General features: G+C 38.2%; 1 protein-coding gene across 1 annotated transcript in view; it reads right to left on the reverse strand.

The window, feature by feature from the left end:
• TNNI3K (TNNI3 interacting kinase) overlaps positions 1-23,877 on the reverse strand; it is a 277,662-nt gene that overhangs the window by 93,747 nt on the left and 160,038 nt on the right. The window contains exons 18-19 of the mRNA XM_040627127.1: positions 3,192-3,244; positions 2,818-2,870 (exon numbers count right to left, since the gene is read on the reverse strand). Coding sequence (XP_040483061.1) covers positions 2,818-2,870; positions 3,192-3,244 — 106 coding nt within the window. The remainder of the gene's footprint in view (positions 1-2,817; positions 2,871-3,191; positions 3,245-23,877) is intronic.

Here is a 23,877-nt window from a genome sequence, read left to right on the forward strand (position 1 = left end):
ATACAATGTGCCCATTTTTCCACAGGGGAGCAATAGAGTAATCAGCCAACTTACACAAGGCCACATAACTAGTAAGACACAAAATAGCCTTCAAAATAAATCTAGAGTAGTGCTGTGCTTGAAGACTACACTGGTAGGATAAAAAAAAAATTACTTGCTGTTGGTGACATTCAATTCAATTTCTTTCAACAAAAGTTTATTTAGCCACTCTGGATGCATTTTAGAGTCTCCTGAGGAAATTTTTTTAAAGATACAGGTACCCAAGATTAACCCCAGGCCAAAGAAATCAGCATTTCTGGGGGTTAGATTCAAGTGGCATACTTTCTAAACGAGTTTCTGAAGTGATTCCAATGTGTAGCCGGGGTTGACAACCACTGATTAAGCTATCTCTATGTCCCAGGTCTGTGTGTCCTGTCAAAAAGAGGACTCATTCTTCCTACCTCCCTTACCTCATATCTTACCACTCTCCTCTTGCTCACTCCACTCTAGTCATTCTGTTCTTGAACACACAGAGAATTTTCCTGCCTCAGGGCCTTTGCACTTATTGTTCCCTCTGTATTGCCCCTCCCCACACATGGATGACTGGCGGTCAGGTCTCTCGTCAAATGTTATCTTTCTCTCTTGCCCTAAATGGCACCCCTACTACTACTCTCCATTCATATGTTGTGCTTTGTTTTTAGTTCATAACACTTATCACCACCAATAGATATTCTGTTAATCTGCTCAGTGTCTCTCTCTTTCTAGTAGAATATTAGCTCCATAGGAATAAGAAAATTAATTTATTCACTGTAATATCCCCAGTTCCTAGAAGAAAGTCTGGCATCTAGTAAGTAGTCCATAAATATTTGTTGGATGAATGAGTGAAATCTAACTGGGGAAACCAGCATGCATAATCCTACTTACAATACAACATGGTCCATTATGTGGTTCCTGCCTTCCTCTCTAACTCATCTCTCACTCTCTCTTCCTCACACAGTGCATGCCAACAATGCCAACCTATTTGAAGTTCCCCCAGGAAGTCTGATATTTCTTGTTCTCCACTATGACTTTGCTCATACTGTTGTTCATTCTACCTGCCACTCCTTTCTGTTTTCGCTACACCTAATTTACTCCCATTCATCCCACCTGAGCTCCCATGATGCTTTGTCACACCTTATTTACCACTGAATTTCCAAACTGCTTTCAATCTATCTGCTTATTACCATGTTTTCCCTATTAGAAAATGAGCTCCTTGAGATCAAGGACTAAGCTTTTCTTTACATTTTGCATTTCTGGCCCTTTGCACAATGGCTGGTACACGGTAGGCCCTCAATAAAAGTTTGTAGACTGAATGAATAAGAGTTTAAATTAGCAGTGCAAAATGCACAAAAGCACAGACAGAAAAGTGCATGGGGAGGAGGCATCAAATGTTGGGGAGGATGTAATGGAAGGGAAGGCACTTAAAATGGGTAAAATTTCCTGGGCCTTGCAAGATGAGTAGACTCCTTTTAGGTGGGGTGGAGTGGAGGGCTATCCAGGCAGAGAAAACCACACTAGCAGTGTCACAGGAATATGAAGGTGAATGGCATGTTTGGGGAATGACCAGGAGGCTTGTGTGCTGGGGTACGGGGGACTTGAAAGAACTTGCTGTGGGAGAAGAGGTCACAGAGGGGCCCTGAGCCAGACCTGGGAGGACAGGAGGCTGTCAGGCAATGAAGTTGGATTTTGGCCTGTGGGTAGTGGGCATCTTTTTTTTTTTTTTTTTTTTTTTTTTTTTTTTTTTTTTTTTTTTTTTTTAAGATTTATTTATTTGAGAGAGAGTGAGAGCAAGCAAGCATGTGTGCATGGGGCTGGGGCAGAGGAAGAAGGAGAGAGGGTATCCAAGCAGACTCCCCACTGAGCAAGGAGCACAACTGGGGGCTTGATTCTGGGACCCTGAGATTATGACCTGAGCTGAAATCAAGAGTCGGATGCTTAACTGCCTGAGCCACCCAGGTGCCCCGGGTAGTGGCCATCTTTGATGGTTTATAGGAGGAGGTGAATTGTCCATACCCAGCACTTAGCTGATGCTGCAGAGAATGAACAGGAAGAGCGTACTGGAGTTAGAACCCTACTTCTAGTTCAGAAAAGAGATGATGAAGACCTGAACTGATGTGGAAAATGAGAGGTTAAAACAAGCATGCGAACAAAGTGAGTAAAGTCAGTGGAAGCAGGGAAGGAAGGAATGGAAAATTACCCCAAACTTGGGTAATTAAATAACACAGGTAGTCTAGAAAGAGAAGTTACTTTTTGGGGGTGTGGGGGGAGCAAAGGAGAGAACAGGTAATGAATTTAATGGCAGATATTTTGAGTACAATTATGCTTGCTTCAGATGTTATAACGTATATAACTTACATTTTACTTAAACATTAATGCTTGGTTATGTGACATATTGCCTTATAATGCTAAAGTAGAAAAAAAGTTGTTAATAGATGCTGGTTAACTACAAATTCTATAGTTAGTTACTGATTAAATGTTCACTCCACTGCTTCATGAAAAGATCTAAAAACGAAAGCCAATTAACCATGCTTGCCATGTACTTTTTTCAGTTATATTTGTAACAAACTCTGTATTATTTTGCCCATCATTTTCCCAAATATATATCTAATCTATTTTTCTGGTAGAGCCTTGAAAAAGTTCTTTTGAGGGCTTACTGAAAATAAAAACATAAAACATTATCCTGCCCCTGGGACAATGACAATGCTTTCAGTTAAAGCTGCTCTCATCTCACTTTGTCTCATGCTGAGTTTACACATTTTAATTGTTTCATAATTATAGGGAATGCAAGCAGCAGCAAACCCCAGGTTGTTTTGTCATGTTGTCTTCGTCCAGAGACTGTAGAAATCTTGATTCTGAGGGAGAGAGAAAACGAATTCATGTCAAAGGAAATATCTTTAAAAACAAGGTCAAAATCACAGCTAAAATTTTGAAACCCCAAGAAACCTCTTATTTAAATGCTCACTTCCTTTCTTTTAGCTGGGGATATCAAAGAGGAAAAACTGAAAAGAAATGATATACTTTTAAGATTCAGGGTCACTGAAATTTGAACGACTTAGACAAGTATAGCTGTCAGTGCGCAATCCATTTTCAGATTCATCATACAATATTAGGTACCAACTAGGAATGAAGAAATAGACTGATGTCATTTCGGTTATTATTCATGGAAATCTCACCTCCAAAATCTGCCACCACAGCATGCCCGTCCTCACAGAGAAGAATATTGTGACTATAAAAAAACAAAACAAAACAAAACAAAAAACAACTTTGAGTAAACTTTACTATTTCTGAATCTGGTGCCTTAAGGAAGAGGATGATATTTGTTTACCCAGATGATAAAGAAGCTGTAAACGATGACCAGAGCTCTTAGGTTAGTGGGACTGATTTTCTTAATTTTGCTAATTCAAAAGGAATATTTACAAAATCATTTTATATCCAACTTTGAAACTATACAAAGTATCCAACTTTGGGTAGATCTTCTAATCTTGTCAAAAAGTCCCACTAGCTGAAGATTAGTTTTTCAAATCTTGAGGTTCAGTTGCTAATACAATTGCAACAGACAGGGTCAAAGGCATCTGTGAGTAGATGAGAGTCAGAGCAAGGGAACAAGCTTGCTGGAACCCGAGGCATAAGGACAGTTCAAGTCAGAGCCCAACATGAACACAGTAAAAGGACCCTTTGTGGAAAATGTCTTGGCCAGTATCTTCTAGATACAGTTCCAGGGAGAAGGAGTGTTTTTAAGCCTGACACTAGCTAAACCATTTTTTAAGGTCATAGGGAGGAAAAGGTATAAATGTCATTAGAGTCTTTCCAAACCATAATTCAAGCTAGATTAAGAATATCCTTCCTTTTCAAAAAGTAAATCAAGGCTGGGAAAGCCCAAAAAGAGGTCGTTCCTCCCACACGTTGGTGAAATGAGTTGTGGGATACCTTACGGACAAGCATTTCATGATCAAGATTATCTCTGAGTGTTTCTTACTGAATGCCTTTCTTCATGCTCATTTCACATTTGGCTTATAAAGGAGTCATTTTAGTATTAGGAGATCCTCCACTGGATTTCTTTTAGTGTCCATAGGCTATACCGTATTTATTTTATTGGCTCTATCCTTAACTGTTTGGCTTTTTCATCAATATAAGGAAAACACTATTATTTTCTAGTTCTGAATAAGTCCTGAATAAGATAGTGAATCCTTTACATAAATGCTTTCTGGTGGTGACTGAAACTTTATAAGAAAGTTACTTTTGAAATACCTTAGCATCATTAATGAATTTTATTTCTGTGATATAGACTTAATCCTCTTTTCAATGACCAAAAATCTAGAATATGTTTAAAGTCATTTTGCTTGGAAAAACCCAGTGTAGAAGTAATCAAGGATGTCAAAACAAAACCCCAAAATGCTCTCTTTAACTACAAATTTATCAGTTGCTACGTGTGATGAGATGACTATGATGATAAAGAACTTGATAGCATCAGGAGCTCCCTGGAAGTTCAAGTACAACAAGAAAAACGCATCTAATATTGTACCACTATATTCTTTGAAGGATTTATGGGAGTTTCAATACCACAATCCCTTGATCTATCAAAGGATAATGGGTGTCACATTTTAGAGATATCATTAAAACACATACTGAGCATTGATTCCCCAATCATCGTACATTTATATGTATAGCATTCTGTTATTTTATTTTAATTTCAGTTAGTTACCTAGAACAGGGGTTATTAAAAAAATTTAGGAGTATAATCTCAACAAGTAAAACAGATTTGTAAATGGAGCTGCTGCTCTAGTTCTATATAGAGAAAGGCTCCCAGAACTACTAGTTAAACATTCACTTTTTCTGTAATAGAAGTCATCCAGGCAATAGCTTAAAACCATGGATCTTGAGAAGCCCCCAGATAAGTTACATCTGTACAGAATATTTATTTGTTTGCTTAAATTTCTTCCAAAGTAAATATCTTATGTTATTAAGAATGATTATACCAGCTAGCTGGAGTTGGGTAGAGGGGTTAGCAAAATTTTACTCTTTTATCAAAGAAATTTAAGTGAGTTTGGTCACTGGGTCACCAAGTGCATCATGGAATGAGAAGCAGGGTATTTCAAGATAGATGGATTATGCTCATTGCTGTACGTCTGGTGTTTTTAGCACACACATTACATAGGAGTATTCAATAAACATTTGTTGAACAAATAAATTAAAAGAAATAGAAAATAGACAGTAATGAGTACTTTTTGAATACTACTCATCAATCTCCTGATAAATATTTAGAATTCACAGAATCCTACAATTAGAAGAGACATTAGAACTTAGTATAACCCTCTTAGTTCCTAGAAGAGTCCAAAGCTCAGCGAACTCAAGTGTATCAATGGAGATTACACACGTAACTAGTAACAGTGAAGACATAGACTCTAGTTCATGAAGGCCGCTCTCTCAGATCTTGGAATAGCGACTGGCAAACAGTAGGTGAGAAATGCATTTTATGAATCATTCTTGTGTTAGGTTATGGACCTTTCCCCCAAGCATGATATTTACTTTCCTCACATTATCTCAAGATACTCTGAGAGAGGCAAGTTATGAATTTCATCTTCCAGGAACTTAAAATCAGCCGATAAAAATAAAGATGAATGTGGGTTATGTAAGAATTCAAAGAAAATAGTGTAGGTTAAAAAAGGAAATTATTTTTGAAGTGGGACTTGAGGGAAAGTCTGTAAGACTATAAATATAAATTGGCTGAATGCTGGTCATGTACCAAGAGATTTTCTATATGCTGGGATGCAGTGGTGAACAAGACAGGCAAAGAGTTTGTGAGCTGATGTTGTTGTGAGGAGGAAATTGGGCAGAAGATGAAGAGAGAAAAGAAGTCTAAGTTGGGCAATGATCTTAGAAAGGCCAAGAGTTGGGGGTGCCTATAGTTTCTATCAGGAATTATAGGAAAAATATACTTACTAAATTGGAGTACATGTTGCAGGATAATGGAGGAAATCTGAGTGGAGGTGGTCTTGGATTATTACAAGTAAAGATGAAAGCCAGGAAGGGAGTGCTAGGCCTGATACATGGAGATAGCACATTTTTATGCATAGGGTGCAATGCTCTGAAAGCAGAGAGATTAATATTCAAAAACAATTTTAGGCCCTGGGTACAGAAGGACAAAAGTAAAAAGAGTGAAAAATAAACAAAATAGGGTGAATCCATCAAAACATCTGAAAAAGGGTGTCTAGATTTTGGGATAAGCTACGTAGCTTAGATATAGAGGACTAAAGGGAACAGAAAGCCAAGGATCATCCTTTCATAACATTTCAAGTTTTCTAGTTTGGAGTTCGTAAGCACAAGGCAATAACATATCCAATTAGAAAGGATTGTCTTACTAAAAATCGTATGCATTTTTATGAAAAGGGTAGTGGCTGAAGTGGGAGGCTAAGAAACTTGACTAAGGTCAATGTTGTGCTTGGCAAGATTGGACTCACCAGACAAATAACTATTATTTTTATCAAACTGAAATGAACATGAACTCTTGTGTTCTTAACAAACAATAACAAATTACACAAAAGAAAGGATGAAGTGACAATTTAAGAACACAAGGCGATCTGAGTTCATAGCAGCGACTGGGACCAAATGTCAAAAAGGATGCTATGAAAATAATACTGGAGAACCTCAGGAAGTCCTGGAACAAAATAGGAAATTTTCTATTTACTTCAAGATAGTCATTTGGATTTGTCCACTCCTTCTCTAAACACTCAGTAACAATGGAAACTAACTTTAAGAAGCACCTCTGAGACCTAGCCATTCAATTTTTAGTTAGTGCTGAGTCATCGTTCCTATCTGGAGTAAAACAGATGGAGAGAGATAGGCAGCAGGGAAGCTGAGAGAATCTGTGCTAATCGGTGACAGCACTAAGGCTTTGTGGTGGTCCCCGTGGTGGGTCAGAGTCATGTCATCAGCATCAGGGTTGAGGATACCTAGGGAAGGGGATGAGCTCAGAGCTGAAGTCAGCTAAAACAATAGAAATGGCACAATTACTACTAGTCATAACTTCAAGAGTTTATTACTGAGGTTTGTCCTGAATGGCAAGTTTTGAGAGGAGTGAGAATAGTGAAAATGTGAGGCAGTAACAGAGATGGGAAGCAGTAAAGAAAAAAGGGAGTCAATATTGCGTGAGAGCCTCCTGCGGGCAAGCACTGGTGTTTTCGTGATTTTTCCACTCCTCATGGAGCCACTATGTGGTTGGTATTAGCATAACTATTCTATGGATGGATAACCGAGGATCACAGTGGTTACATAAGATGGCCAGTATCACAGCTAGTACGAAGTGGAGGCAGCACTCAATTCTCAGGCTCCAGAGTTTGCCTTTTTTAGGAGAAGCTGACTCCCACATCATCCAGATAGGCCCTGAGGAGCCAGGACTCATCCAGCTTGATGTCTAGACAGAAATTCCAGAAACTCTGCTTGAGTGAAGAATGACCTGCCAACTAGTGCTAAAAATTTCTGTATTCAATGTATGACTATAAGGTAATGAGAATGAAGTCAAAAGCTACATGGAAATAAATCTAATACACCTCTGATCCACCAAGACCCAGCAGGCAAAGACTAACCTTCTTCCCTTCTGGAGTGTGGTTACTATGCTATACGCCGTTGAATGAAGCGCAGTCCCTGAGAATGGGAAGCTTGCGATCTAACCTGGGAATCCAGCTAGGCACATAAAGAAAGTCATCAGGATTAGAAAAGTGAATGGAAACAAGGTGATGGGAATTCTAAGACTTTTTCTTCCCCAGGAGAGCACCTGGGAGGTTCATTTTTATCTGTTTGCTTTTATATAAAATTCTGGGGGAGGCAGTTTTCTGTTACACATGATGCTTTACCGAGCATCTTCATGCCCATAACATTTGGTGGAAATAGCCCTTTGAGTCAGACCCTTTGGATTTGAATTTGATAAATAAATAAACCTGTCAGTAATAGACTGAACTAGCACTTCAGCCCAAGTCCTACCATCTGGGGGAAAGGGATGGAGAAATGAGGGGCAGGAGATGAGGAGAGATAGGTTACAGTGGAAGGAAAGAGGACGATGGTGAACAGATGTTGTAATATAGACATATACACACATAAGCAGTGAGCACACACACACACACACACACACACACACACACACGCTGCTTAAACTCTCTGGAAACATCTTTAAGCGTGACATACTGCTGAAGAGTACTCTCCAGATAGCAGTAGGTTTGGTAACCATACAAGAAAGTTCGAGAGATAAACGTCAACAAGTCCTTCATTCTTACAGTAATTTCTGAATCAAAACCCACAGGAGAAACTGACTTCACTGTGGAGGACTTCAACTCACTCTTAGCTCTAGAGAGTCTCTTCTCTTTCCATTCCCATTGTCTAATTCTATAAAACTATTGCTGCTTTGATTGAATGACGCATTTCACCTAAGGAATCTTTGTTCCCCTGACTGCACTGATACTGCAAAGCTCCAGCTTTGTCTTTTATCATGAAGCAAATGATTTGGGTCAATTGTTTATGTAACAGAACTGACTATTTATCTCTTTGAAATGTCTGTCCCTTACAGATGACTCCACAATAAAGTTCTTGTAACCTTAACAATGCATGCACTTAGCAGAATACAAAATATAACTGAAGGCAAGATTTACTTCATCCAATGCTAATACAATCCATGCTCTGACCTTCAGTTCTTTCTTCTATAGTAACACAGTTCACTTTCAGAAAAGAATAAGCTGTTTTCAATGTGGTGTGTGTATTTATATCTTTTAAGTTTTTTCTCTAGTTTTCTTTTAAAGAAAAGTGAATGGAAGTTAAATTCTGCTGGTTCTTTATGACATTTTTTTTTTTTACTCCAACCTCAGAACTGAGTTAATTTAATGAAGTCATTATGTAAGCATCATGAGTCTTTTCATTTTAATTGCCTATATTGAAAATTTACCTAAAGTGCTCAAATGATTCATAATCAGTTGGTTATGCACTATCGTCCAATACTAATTGTCACTATTAATCAGACTGGCCTGATTATTAGACCATTTTCCAATTCTGACTTTCTTCCAGAGCCAGACTGAAGTTCATGATGGCCTTAGAAGGATCAAGGTGACTTGCTACTCTCACTCTGCTACCATTAAGGGTTTTTTTAAGTCACTTAAAAAAACCACATAAATATTAATTCTTTTTTTCCCCTGAATTACAGAGCCATGTAATTGACTGTGTCAGTTGCTACTAACAAACACTAGTTTAAGGGCACCATGGCCAACCTCTCAGTGTCCTTATTTGAAGAGATGACAGCCTCAGAAGTGTAAACCTAATAATGCAACAGCAATGCTCCCCAGACTTGCTATAAGCCACTGTTTCCTGATAAATGCCTGAAGGTGATTAACTTACATGATTAAAGACACATGGCTATCGGCATGCCTGGAAGCATTCCAAGGGTTAAATCAGTGGAAGCAATTAGGCTTCATTTTGCATCTCATCACACTGTGAAAGTCATTAGTTTACAAACACATCTGCCTGACAAGCAATCATTCAGACCTGATGCTGAGGAGTCCTGGATCTGCCTGCTGCCACATTTTGTTGGTTGGTGCTACTTGATGGCCCAGAACTCTCTTTCTGCTCCAGACCTCCTCCCTCTGGGGAGTACCACCTTCTTGACTTTCAGCAGAGGCAACTACACTGTTCTCTCCTATTAAGCTCCCCATAAAAACCCTTCTTAAACCTTTGCCACTACCAAACTAAATGTGGCTCTCTACTTCTCAATATGTAACCCCCATACCCTGAGCTGCTTTCAATTTGTTTCAAGTATAATGTAAGGTGCTTCCTAGATCCTTGAAATGCAGTACAACTCACCTCTACTCACTTTGGAGCTTTGTACCCCTTCCTAAAAAAATACTTCCAAGTCATGTAGATCATTTCCTTGCAGTCACAGATGTATTCTCTCTCTCTCCCTTCCTTCCTTCCTTCCTTCCTTCCTTCCTTCCTTCCTTCCTTCCTTCCTTCCTTCCTTCCTTCCTTTCTGCCTGCCTTTCTTCTTCTTCTCCTTCTCCTCCTCCTCCTCCTCCTCCTTCTTCTTTTTTACATTTTTCTTCCTCTGATTTTATCTCTTTATTTCTGCTTCTTACATCATAGGGAACAAAAACAGGTAAAAAAAAATATCTTCATGAGGGGTGACTGCTGGGGAGCCTGGGTTTGAGCCCCAGACAATGGAAACAACAGATTTAGGTTCAGAGACCCTGTTGATATTTCCTTATTATGTATGTTATGTGGTTATTGAACCCTCAGCAACCACTTGAAGGTCCCTCACAATTCGGGCTGTACAAAGAAACCTGGTTAACAATTGTACGGTAACATCAGAAATCATGTACTTTGCTTCATAGCCTAATAAAGCCTCCACCTAATATTCTGGACATCTTTGTACCTTTGGGCCCAACATAAACTGTTCAGGGCTCCCGCCATAACCAGAAAATTTTGTTGTTGTTGTTTTTTCTGCCAGAAAAGTGAGCCCCCAAGAGCTCTATTTTTTGGATTTTATTTCATCAGGGCACCCCTCCTTGACAAAGGCCAGAGAATTCCAAGCCTGGGTTTCCCTATTAATCCCTTTGAAGCTAGTTCTTCACTAAAAATGAAAACTGTAAATTTATTTTTCATGCTGCCAGAAAGCAACCCTAGTTGGGCTTCCTACATACTGATTTAAGATAGCTGTATCTACCATTGGCTCTTAAGAAAAGGCACGTGAGGGAAAACTCATGTTGCCAGCAAAATAGACCCTCAAACTCATTCAGGAATAGCAATATACAGATCTTGAACCTAATATAGGTAGGAGAGAAGGAATTTACCAAAGCTCCATGTCATTAACTTCTAAACACTGAAAGCCTAATTTCAGTGAACTCTTGGAAACCATGGAAACAGAACACTCCAATGAATGCAAAGGATTGTCGAACCTTGACTTTTTCTACAACAAACTTCAGTCTGTCAGTAGAAGTATATTTGAAGGCTTACCTCTAAAGCTATTGGATTTGTCCCATTGCCAGTGGGATTGAAGAGGTGGATTATAAGATTTGTATTGTGGTTAAACCCACTTATTGAGAGTAAGGTGAAAAAAACTCCATACTCTTCACTTACTATTTGCTCAACACCATGAAACGCAAGTGGAAAAGTGATAATGACTGAATAAATCGAACGATACACACTCATGCTATTGATTGTGAGGTTTCTACGAGTTAGTGTTGTAGAATCAAAAAGCAAGTATAATTTCTGTTTCTAGGTATGGCTACAGTTTTGCTTATGTCCTCTTAACAGGATATAATCTTATGGGAATGAGGCATTTTAGGTATGCAAACTGCACAAACCGAACTCTCTAAAGGAAGAATTTGAAGAGGTTGGTTGTTTTTTGTTTTCTGGTTTTTTTTTGTTTGTTTGTTTGTTTTGCCAAGGTTACCTGATTCAGCTCCTGACTAATAACTGTTCTTTTTCCTGCCTCACCCACTTTCTTTTCCCTGATCTCTGAGGATCTTAAGCATGTCTCCAGCCTCTGTTAAGTGTGTGATATAGATGGTAAGGGCGCCAACGACTCCTACCGAGAAGTGTGCTAGGACTCTTCCCACCCACGTTTAAGAAACCAGATCCAAAACTGATTCTTTGGCAACACACCTTCTGAGCATAAACACTCAAACATACAAGGTCTGTTTTAACCCCCTATCTCTGCAGGATAAAATTAAATCCCGGATACAATGGGGACAAAGAAACAAGGACAGTGAGAGGAGAGAATAAGAACACAAATATATAAAGACACATAAGAAAAATTTTTTGAGTTTGGTGTGGCAGGCATTATTGATATTTTGTGTGCCAAGTTTCCTGTTTAAAGACCCTGAAGCAGGTGTATATGTGTTGAGAAGAGGAGGGCTGAGCTTAAAAATAACGGCTGAGAGGAGAGCTGGGCTTTATTGGCAAAGAAGGTGTTGTGAATTAAGGAGAGCAGCTCTGGACCTGGGCAACTCCGCGGGAGCAGGCGAGGCAGCTTTATCTCCGACAAGCAGAGGCCGTGCTCCTGCAGAGCCTGACCTCTAAAGGAGTGTCTCCTTCTAACCTGAGCCACCAATGAGTGTTTAAAAAGTATGGTTTCAGGGGAATTTGTCTGCAGCCCTTTGGGAAACAGGGATTTGTAGGTAACTCAGGAAAGGAACCGTTTACCTACTGAACTAATCCGAAGCTACCGAAGCTATGGCTTTTACTGTGGTATCTCTATCTCTTCTTAGCACAGGGAGACTAAATGCCCATATCTGTGCAAAAGGCCAGGTTAAAAATGTACTTAGTCCCACATGCCTTCCATCAAGGACACTTTGAAAATTCAAAAGAAAAGAACGGGTCTATTTTTTAAAAATTCACTGAACCATTCAGCTTCTCTTCAGTTGCTGAGAAGAGGAGCTGTAGGTTGTTTCAAGACACTAGATAGTCTATCCCCGTGGGATAGAAGTATTAGTCACAGAAATATAAGTTATCAGCCATGAAGGTTTAGGGCTATTTTAGTACTAACCCTTTGTCAATGCTGTGTGACTGTCCCCACAATACCCTCAGCTCTTTCCTCCCCTTCTCCTTCCCTTTGTTCATGCTGTCTTCTTCAACTTTGAATTCACTTCCAATTTCCTCTAAATAAATATCCTCATTTTTTCAACACCCCGTCCAGTCACTTCTTCTTCGCTGGGCTTTCACGGTGCTTGTCTCCAATAAGATTGTAATTTCCACAGAAGACCCATGAACCAGGGAAATTATTGGTGATCAATAAACTCTTATTGAATCAAAATTTCTTCTTGATACTGGAGGAATAAAGGGCAAGAAAAACTGGGAACAATGGCGGGTAGTTTACGGGGAGATTATATTCAGCTGTAACTTTTCCTAAATTCCATAAAATGAGTTCTGGTAGTTACTCAGGCCAAATTGTTGTTTCATATTTTCTATAAAGGTCCAACTTTGTGACTCTGAATAAATTCTCTGAGACTTAATACCTTAATTTTCCCATTTTAGTCTTACTCCAGGCAAATTCTTATCTGTCAGCTACCTATATAACCAGCATTTACCCAACAAATATTTGGGTAATATTTATTTGGCATCCACCACACTGCTAGATATTATGCAGGACACAAAAAAAGCTTTAGAACAAACCCACCTTTCCAGTAAAGATAAGGAAATGAGCTGAATAAACACTTCTCACTCTACCCCTCTAATCACTGATTGCCATGCATAAGTCTGAAGCTCTGTTCACCCCATTTACCCTTTCCCCCATGCTTTTTCTGACCATCCAAATCTTAGCCCTGCTTCAAGAACAAGTTGAAATCTTGCCTCTTTTTTGAAATCTTACCCAAATATTCTAGCCCACACCAATAAATCTGAGACTGAATGCCAATAACACAATTTTCAGTTCCATACATTTGGTACTTAGTATAAACTCTCTTATTTTTTTTTTCTTTTTTTACATATCTCCTATTTCCCCAGACAGAGCAAAACTATTCTTAAATCAGTTTTTTATCTTTTGCTCTCTAGGACTTGGCAAATTATAACAGCTCAAGGAACATTATGTTTGTGAATAATCAATACAGCCACTGATACAACATCCTGCTTTTTTTCACAGTAATCCTCTGGATAACATTCTATTATTCTCCTCCCCTTTATACATTCAACATTCTTCATTCTCCTCCCCTTTATACATTCAACATTCAACATTCTTATATCCTTCAACATTTTTGAAGGCTTTTCTGACACTTATTTCTTCTACTTCTTTACTGACCAGCCCCTTTTCAATCCACTAGTCTCACCTTTTTTTCCTTCCACTCCAATAAACCTTTTTTCCAATGCGAACATCTGCGCTGTTCAATGCCATGAACTATCTAATCCTGAGCCCTTCTTCTTCCTGACCAAAGCTTGCTTGTCTTCTCTTAGTGCAGGATATCACCATGAATCAAGTTACCCAAATACGAACCAGGGAACCACCCTTGATTCCTCCCTGTCTTTTAACCCCCTCATAAAATCAGTCACCATGTCCTATGGATTCTGGTTTTCTAGTATGTTCTACATCTGCCCAGTTATGCTTTCTATGCATTGAGCCCTTATCCCTTTTGACAAGTCAGTAATCCAAAAACATGTTTGTTAGTATCCCATTTGTAGAAAAGTATTACCTATAGGAGATCTTCTTTCAATGCTAAGCATGGTGTTAGGTATTAGATAATAATGATAATTAACGCATATATCACTATGTGCTAGGCATGGTTCTAAGCAATATATGTTAACCACTTACGGTTAACAATGTCACACAACCCCATGAGGTAGATATAATTATTGTATCATTTTGAATATAAATGGAATTGCAGAAAGGTTAAGTAACTTCCCTACGGTAACACAGCTAGCTACTTTGAATTGCTCATCTCATTTAGTCTCCACTGTAGCCTTATATGGTGATATTAATATTTCATCTTATACCTGAGGAATTGAGGCTGAGAAGTTTAAAATAATTTTCCTAAGGCCACCCATTTGGTAAAAGTGTCAGAATTATGATTAGAATCCACATCTAGGTGGCTTCAAAATTCACTTACTGTCCTCCACACATGCTTTGACAGTCGCCACACAGAGTAGTTTAAGAAAAGTTAAATTGGAAAGTATGGACCGAATTTCTCATCTGTTGCATTAATTTGGGAACATTTGTTTTGAATATTGTTTTTAATGGAAGCAAGGAGGATGAGTGTTACAATAGTGAAGTCTATAAGTTAAAAGAAAGTAAGTGCAAAAAGCACAAAAAATAGTGACTAAGGAGAAAAGGCTGAACGCAGAGAGGGAAGAGAAACAGGACCAAATGAAGGAAACAGAAAGGGTGGGGGAGTGGGGGTGGTGGCAGAGGGGACCTATGGGATCTGAAGGAGGAGCTAAGCTGAAGCATGAATTGCCTCCATGCTGTTTAGAAAATCTAATGAGAATGTGTTAATAGAAAATGTGATATGTGACTAAATAGTTCAACAACATGCATATTTCATGATGTTGGCTTTATGTGACTGGGTTACTCAGGAATCTACCAGCTGAAACAAAGCCAAAAGATACTGGGTGATTTTATTCGTGCTTCCCAACAGCTACCCAGACTTTGCATGCAGCATGGAAATGACAGATGATTAGTATTCTAAAGAAGTCTATAAGCTATCCAGCAAGTTGTGGATACTTTGTATTCTATTCTGTACCTACCCAGTACCGCAGAACATTTTGTTCCTAAAGAATTTAGTATGTTTTGTTGTTTTGTTTTTTGATTTTGTGTGTGGGGGGGTTGGTTTTGATTTGTGTGTGGCTCTTCTATTTAACTCTATAATGATGGAAACAACAGTCATAAATATTACCCACACACCCTGTATAGAAGCAAACATGAATCTGAGAGTCTGGTCTCTAGAAGATGACGAAAGTTGGTTAAAGAGTGTGACTGGAATGTGGAAGGAATAAGGGACTGGGAATCAGAGCACTCAGGTTCAAATATCAGTTCTGCCATTAAGCCTACTGAGTGACTTTGGGGGAAGAAATTACTGAACGTCACATTTCTCTTATGCAGGATTGTGAGTTTTTAAAATAAAGATTAAATGAAATAATACTTGTGAAAAAAAATTTATGTGGCATATGCCTGACACACAGTGTTTCCTCAATAAAGAAATAAATAAAGGAGCTGAAATGCCAGCATCAGAAAATTAATTAGTTGATTTCTCAAAAGAAAGACTGAGGATGACAGTTCAAACAAATGATACATTCCTCATAATAATAAATACATATATATCTTCACTTTATGACATGTAAATGGGGATGTGTGAACAATTTTAAATATTGAGCAAAAGAACAAATAACCTTAGGTAGAAATCACCTTAAGGCATTTGGTCTTCTAGAAGTAGCGCTAACCTTTTTTGTTTCCAAGGATTATAAATGATTACATATCTCAAAATGGTTAGTTCAGCCCTCAAATGTAAAAGCCCTTTCTTAGGAGGAGTAGGCTCCTAAGAAGAAGCCATTACACCGAAAAAATTAAAAAGCAAAGCCATCCAGTGCTCTTGTTTCTTGTCTGACTTGCATGTTACTCTTAGTTTTTCAGATTTTGCCCAACTGGGAAAACTGTCAGAAGGCTGCTATGTAGAGGGTTTTGTGATCGGGAGTACGTTCCATGTAAGAGTGCCTGCACTAGTAATCTACACAGTGGGCCTGGCAAGACCCAGCAAATGCCCACTGCTATGACATGACTTATGTCCCTGCCTTTCAGGTTGTCAGTCCGCTTATTCTTAGCAATCAGATTAAGTCACCTCTCCTAATGAAGTCTCTACCAATTTCCTCATTTTACAACCATCTTCCTTTCTAGTTTAAACTCTTACAGCTATAGTGTAGGAGAAAGAACAGTGGATTTAGAGAAACAAAACTTAGACTCTAGTCCAGCTCTGCCTAGAGTCTTTTTTAAAAAAATATTCAAATTATTTATTTCTTAATATGTTATCTTAAACTCTCTTATCTTTAAGAGTTGTCTTGTCAGGCTATTGTAAGGATTAAACAGTAAGTCTGTAAGACTTTAGTGATTTGCAAAACACTATTAAATGTAACTCCTCGTCACTTATGTGTACTTTTGCGTCTTCCACTCAGCGGCAAGCACCTTAAAATTTGCACGAACCATCTTTTTCATGTCTTTGAATCTTCAGGGATTAGAAGCTGGTGTTTTTGTTTGTTTGTTTGTTTGTTTGTTTGTTTTACATACGGGATATTCAATAGATATTATCCATGCTGGCAGTGTTGTAGGGGTTGTCAAATATCAGGAAGAACATTTCAATGTCATGGGAACTCTTAAGAAAATCCCAGTCATTTCTCCCCACCTAGAAGCTAATGGGTATCTGATGAGGACTATGGATGGAGGTAAAATATGCAAAAGATAAGAAAAGAGCAAAACCAATTAAAATTCTGGACGGTACAAGTAAGAACAAACCATTTTTTCCCTTTTAAGGTGGCATGAAATTCGAAGTCAAACCATTACTTTCAAAGATTGATAGAAGTCACATTCCCAACTTGAAAGAGGCACCATGTGATAATGTTTCCTCTGACACTTATTACAGCTGTTGCTAAAACCAGCATCTGTGGAACGTTACATCTTAATGCCGACATTGCCTTGTTACAGCTTGAGTGGAGGCATTGCAGTCTGACTGCAGCTGCTTTATGACATGATAAAGAATTCTGAAAGTTGCGATGCTGTTTGCAGGATCCTTTCCTGATAAAATAATAGTGTGGGAGATGTATGTTGGTATTTGATAATTTTGAAAGCTTTGAGAAAGCTACGACAGCTTGGCAAAACATAGCTGGCCAGAAAACTTCTTTGAAGTATTTCTCAAGCCTTGTGCTTATCCTCAAAAGCAAAGTGAAAGTCAAGAAAGACACTTCATGGAAGCAAATCCCAGCACCTGCCGCTGGCGGTCTTGCTTGAATTCTTTCTTGTTCTTTTCTCCTTTTGTTTGAGCAACTGGATGAATAGAATGGATCATGTGAAATCTGAAATGCTTATTTTCAAACAGCAGTTTTTAAATGTATAAATTTAAACGGAGAAAACATCTAGCAAATGTTTATTTGCAGTTTTACTCCTCCAAATATATTAGGATTTCTTCCATATAATTTCTGGCTTATACTTACACAGATTTCTACCTTTAGTAGTTACACATGCATGAAAATTCATGCAAATCTATTTATTTAATCATTTCATACATATGTGGTAAAGGATCAAAATGAACATCTCAACACCAAATGCTAGGGAGATGCGGAGCAATGGGAAGTCTCCGCCATTGGTGGTGAGAATGCAAAATGGGACAGCCACTTTGGAAAACAGTTTGGCAGCTTCTTACAAAAGGAAACATGACTCTTACCAAAAGATCCAGTAATCATGCTCCTTAGTATTTACCCAAAGGAGGTGAAAATTATGTCCACACAAAAATCTGCACATGGATGTTTATAGAAGTTTTATTCACAATTTCTCAAACTTGGAAGCAACTAAGAAACTCTTCAGTAGTTGCATGGATAAATAAATTTTGGTGCATCCAGACAATGGAATAATTTCAGTGCCAAAAGGAAATAAGCTATCAAGCCATAAAATGACATGGAGGGAACTTATTGCATATTACTAAGTGAAATAAGCCAATCTGAAAAGACTGCATACTGTATAAGTCCAACTATATGACATTCTGGAAAAGGCAAAACTATGGAAACAGTAAAAAGATCAGTGGTTGCCAGGGTTAGTGGGGAGAAGAAAGGGAGGAATAGATAGAGCTTAGATTTTTAGGGCAGTAAAACCACTCTGTATGATGCTATAATGATAGACACATGTCATGGTAAATTTGTTCAACCCCATAGAATGTATAACACCAAGAGTGAACTATAATGTAAATTATGGACTCTGGGTGATATGACATGTAATATAGGTTCATCGACTTTGTAAATATACCGCTCTGGGGGGGAATGTTGACAATATGTGTGGGGGGCTATGCATGTGTTGGGAAAGAGTGGTTATATGGAAAATCTCTGTAACTTCCTCTCAAATTTTCTCTGACCCTAAAACTGCTCTTAAAAAAAAAAAGTCTATTAATTCTTTTTTAATGCACATCTCTCCTAAAATTTTTGTCTTTTGTCTTTCTTCCTGACTCATATGCCACTTGATTTCATTCTCTCTTTGGATACTTATTATTTTCTCTTTTGAAGTATAGTCATTTATGTTATGTTATACCCTTTAAAATACTGTAAAATCTTTGAGTACAATACAGGACTTACTTATCTCTATACTCAGCATGGTGCGTGGCACATATAGCAGTCATTCCAGAAATATGTATTTAATGAATAAATTAAATAATACTTAGTTTTGGCCATCCATTTATATTTGTTATGCTACTTTGATAATATTCTATACAGCATATTAAAATATATAACAATTATTATATCAAAATTTTCTAGCTGACAGAAGAAAACTAGGGAGAAATTTTGCCTGAAAAACAATTGACTGTATCATTTAATACACACCCTGAATATCTAAATTGGAAGACACAGGTTGTTGGTTACTCTTGAGCTTCCTTTTGAAATATCAAAATCCACAAAACCCACAAAACCCACATACATGTGTTCACACACACATCACAAATACATACAGTCACAAATTTACAGGAGCACTGTAATATATACACAATATACAACAGCCCAAATCAGTGATTTGCTAATCTTTTTTGTGTGTATGTGTACGTATGATTTGCTAATCTTTTGAAGGAAACAACCTTAATTGCCGCATGGATAACATAGTGGTTTGAATGGGGGCCTCAAAAAGATATGTCCATCTTCTAATCTTCAGACCCTGTGAATATTATCTTTTTTGGAAAATAAGGATTTTGTAGATATGATTAAGAATCTTAAGATGAGATCATTCTGGATGATCTGGGTGGGATCTTAATCCAATGTCAAGTGTCTTACAAGAGACAGAAGAGGAGGAGACAGAGACATACACAGGAGAAGGTGATATAAAGACAGAGGCAGAAATTGGAATGATGTGGCCAAGAACTTCCAAAAGTAGAAGAAGCCAGGCATAGAATTTCCCCTAGAGCCTCTAGAGAGAAGAAAACTCTGCTGACACCTTAATTTTGGACTTTGAGCCTTCAGAACTGTGAGAGAATCAACTCCTGTTGTGTGAAGCCACCACATTTGTGATAATTTGTCATGGCAGCCATAGGAAACTATTATAGATGGATTAGATAGGAAAATAATTCTCTGCTAACTCAAATACAGAACTTTGAAACACAGCAACATCCGAAACCAAGGAGGAACTAGGAGAAGGCTCTCAAATTTTCCTTCATGAATATCTCTTACCTATTATGTGAGACCATTCAGCCACATCTAAACATATCTTGGGAAATTATAAAAATTTTTAATGATTGAAGATATCCTACAAGCATCCAAGAAAGAAACTAAATTAAACAAAAAGGAAAACCATTGTGCTCCCACTCATTTACTGAACAATTATTTATTGAGAGGGTACTATATGCTAAGCACTGTTAGAGTCACTGAGGATAGAGCAGTAGGCAAAGCTGGAAAAAACTTCTCATGAAACTTACATTCGAGGGGGAAAAGATACACAACAAACCAACAAATACCTATATATCATATAGTGATAAACATCAGGAAAAGACACAAAACAGAGTAAGGTGGAAAGGGAATATGGAATGGGGGGGTTCTAGTTTTATAGGTGGCTCAAGAAGCCCTCTCTGAAAAGATGATCTTTGAGCAGAGGCTTGAAGAAAGTCCAAGCGTGAGCCAGAATGATACCTGGCACAGTGTCCTGGAGAGGAGTTGCAAGGTGCAAGGCTCTGAGGCAGGAGTGTGCTCGGAGCTTTAAAAGCAACTGCTGGTGAGCCAGCCAGAAGGGAAAAGTTTTAGAGATAAAAGTGGAGGAAGCAAGAAGCAAGAAAAGTGAGGGTGGGCCTGAGACTCCTGTGAAGAAGGAGGAGGAGCAAAAGAAGGAAGGAGGATTGGGGAGGAAGAGTCCCAAAAGGCAGCACAGTTCTAAGTGTCAGCCAGTGGGAAGTCCTTGAGCCAAAGTTACCTGTTAAAGAAGTTCACTCCTTGTAGAAATGGGCAGAGTCCAACCAGTCCTCTGGTTGTGCAGAGTCATGGCTGGGAGAAGCCTATGGGCAATGTGTCCCTGTCTTGAAGATGGGGGTGAATCAAGCAGCAACTGGGGCAGTCAGTTATGCTCCTCACAACAGATCAGGGCGGGGGAGGTGGGACACATTTTCATAACTGCCGCAACATCTAATGTTGTATCTGATATCACAAAGGAAAGATGGCCCTCCATCTCTTCATCTCTCATATATCTCCTAAGAACTAGAATTATGGACCTCCCAAGGACTAAAATATTCTCCTGTATAGTCACAATGCCATTATTATGGCCCTGAAATTTCACACTGACGCAGTTACATGATCTGCTGTAACCTGAGATATCTTTTAAACAGTCAAGTGGAGATAACCAGTAGGCAGTTAGCTATAAGCTTCTGAAGTTCAGTGGAGAGTAAAAAAGCTAGAGACAAGCAAGCCAAGCTTTTATTAATATCTAAAAGTAATGAGAGGAAATTATCAAGATAGTCAAAGTCTCAAATTACACATGCATCATGGGGTCTTACACAAAGATACACTCTAGAAGAAATGAATGGAAAATAAAAAGACAGAAATGAAGAAATTGTAGTATAATAGAACTCTAGAGAACATTACTACCAGCAAAATGTGTAGGTTTCTTTCAAATGAGAGTGGTGATATAGCAAAATTAAATTGCAAGAGTGAAAATTATTCTTGAAAGACAAGATCTTTCATAAGAATACGAAAAACGTATTAATAAAAATCCATGTATCTGATTCCAGATCATATTAGAAAATATTAAGGAGTGGGAAATAAAAGCATATTAAAGTTCTTGCTTTCAATCGGGGGAGTCCAAAGTTTTGATTTGGTTCCTGGATTTAACTATATAAGTTATCTTTCCATAACCTCACCTCCTAATTTAAGGCCTCTATCTCCTGGAAAAACCTACTCCAATGATTTCTAGGATGCTCAGAACTACTATACCACACATGCTCACAAATACTTCTTTTTGGTTGCTCTATGGCAGTTCAACAGTCTCTTGTTTCAGTTCTGCTCATTACTATCTCTCATTAGTGCAGCCCTTACAAGACACCACACCATGGTCTCTTTTGGTAGTGCCTACCATGACATCCAAGGTGATTAGCACCAGAGGTCGCTGCACATCCATGAACGGAAGAGCTGACTCAGCTCTCTGAATTCCTCTGGTCTTTAAATTCCAGTGCTGTAATTTGCTTCATGTCAAAGCAGGAAAAATTCCCTCTCCTCAATTATGTGCCATTTTTGAATATCTGAGAACCAGACATGCTGCTGTGAAAAGAGTAACTGTGACTCTAATGCACAGCCCCTTCTGCCAAGGATTTCAGAGCTGAGACTCGTAGGAGGAGTCTGGGACTGGGCTGAGCTGGGGCTATGCTAAACGCTTTCCTCTTTCCACTTGGATGATTTTTTTGTGCTCCTCTGTCCACAGAACTCCTTATGCCAACCACCTAAGGCACAGTTTCTCTTGAAAGGAAAACTTGAGATGGCTACACATCAGTAGTTATAGCTTGGTCAAAGCTAGGGATCCTGCTTCCCTCATAATAAACAGAGAAAAAAAGGCTCAATAATGGTTTATAAAAATGTAAAGATGACCATAATCCAGAACCAAGAATAGAATGTATATTGCCCAAATCACTGAAGAAAAAAGAAAAATAAAGAATGTTTAGTCTATACACAGAAGATACAAGGAAATAGCAAAAAAAAAAAAAAAATCAGTAATGAAAGAAGGGATAATAAAAATAAAAAAAATACACTGTGTTAAGCAATATACACTCATGAATATATGTACAGTAGGACAAGACAATTAACATTAACAAACCACTTGAATAAATGGTTTGTCAGAGAGTGAGAATGGAAGCATAGAAAATACAGCAGGGTAAGGAAAACAGGAGAAGCTGCAAAGGGTAAGAGTTGCTATTTGTTCTAAGATAGCCAGGAAAAGCCTCACTGATGAGGTGGTATCTGAGAATGGAAGGAGTGGATGGCAGCCATGTGGATAGGTGGGGGAGGAGTGTCCCAGGCGGGTGGGACAGCACGTGCAAAGGTCTGAAGTTGAGCATACTTGGAGTGTTAAAGGAACAGCAAGGAGGCCATTGTGGCTGGAACAGAGTAAACCAGGAGACGAACAGGAGTTCATGTCAGAGTGTTAGCAGGGATCAGCTGAAGTAGGACCTTTTAAGTGATTGTGTTTTGACTTTCATTGCAAATGATCTGGGGAACCACTGGAACATTTTGAGAATAGGAGTAACACGATCAGCTTTTTAAAAAAATGACTTTTATTGCTTTGTTGAAAATAGAATGAAGGGTTAAGGGGAGCAAGAATGGAAAAAAAAAATAGATGAAGTAGAAATGTATTGTGATGGTCCAGGTGAGAGAGGAGAGTAATTGGGATCAGGATGGTAGTGGTGCATGTAGTGAGAAATGGTCCAGTTCTGAACATATATTCAGGAGACAATTCACAGAATTTCCTGACTAGTTAGATGCCTTTGAAGCTGTTGATTTGCTTGCTTGTCTTCCTTATAAGGCTAAGAATTCCATAATAACAGAACAAATGTACTTTCAGCTTGGATCTTTTGCACTAGCATAGCATTTGCCCTATAACAAGCAATCAGTATTTTTAAACTAAATTTAATTTCTACATACAGATATTTAAAAATGGGCACTATGGAATAGTAATAGACACAGAACAATGTACAGTGCCCTCAACATCATTCAGAATTTATCTGCCCGTTACTTGATGTAAATTCATGAGTGGAATAACAATCTAAAGTACAACTGGAAGAAAGGTTAAGATTAATAAGCTAGATCAAGTGGGCATATATTTCTTTCACTGTTATAATTTTTTCATACAAAACTCCATGCATATTTTATTCTTTAAAATGAATCTGCTACTAGATTCTTACATCATAATGTCAAAATATAAATTTTAGAAAAAAGGCATAATACAATTGGAACTAAAAAATCAAAGTTGTTATAAAATAGCCAGCATAGATTATTATGTATGGTTAGGACATTTTTAAGCAAAAACTTCAAGGGACTTTTAATATGTGGTTAATTCAGATGCTGTAAGTGGGATAGTAATAAACGTGACAGCTCAGTTCTAAAACTGTTACTCTCAATGCACTCAATGATCCATTAATTCTAAATTTTTACAGTAGGTTTTGATGAAGCTAAAACTTGCATAACACTCCT

Source organism: Ursus maritimus, unplaced genomic scaffold (assembly GCF_017311325.1).
Source record: "Ursus maritimus isolate PB19 unplaced genomic scaffold, ASM1731132v1 scaffold_12, whole genome shotgun sequence".
Classification (NCBI taxonomy): Eukaryota; Metazoa; Chordata; class Mammalia; order Carnivora; family Ursidae; genus Ursus; species Ursus maritimus.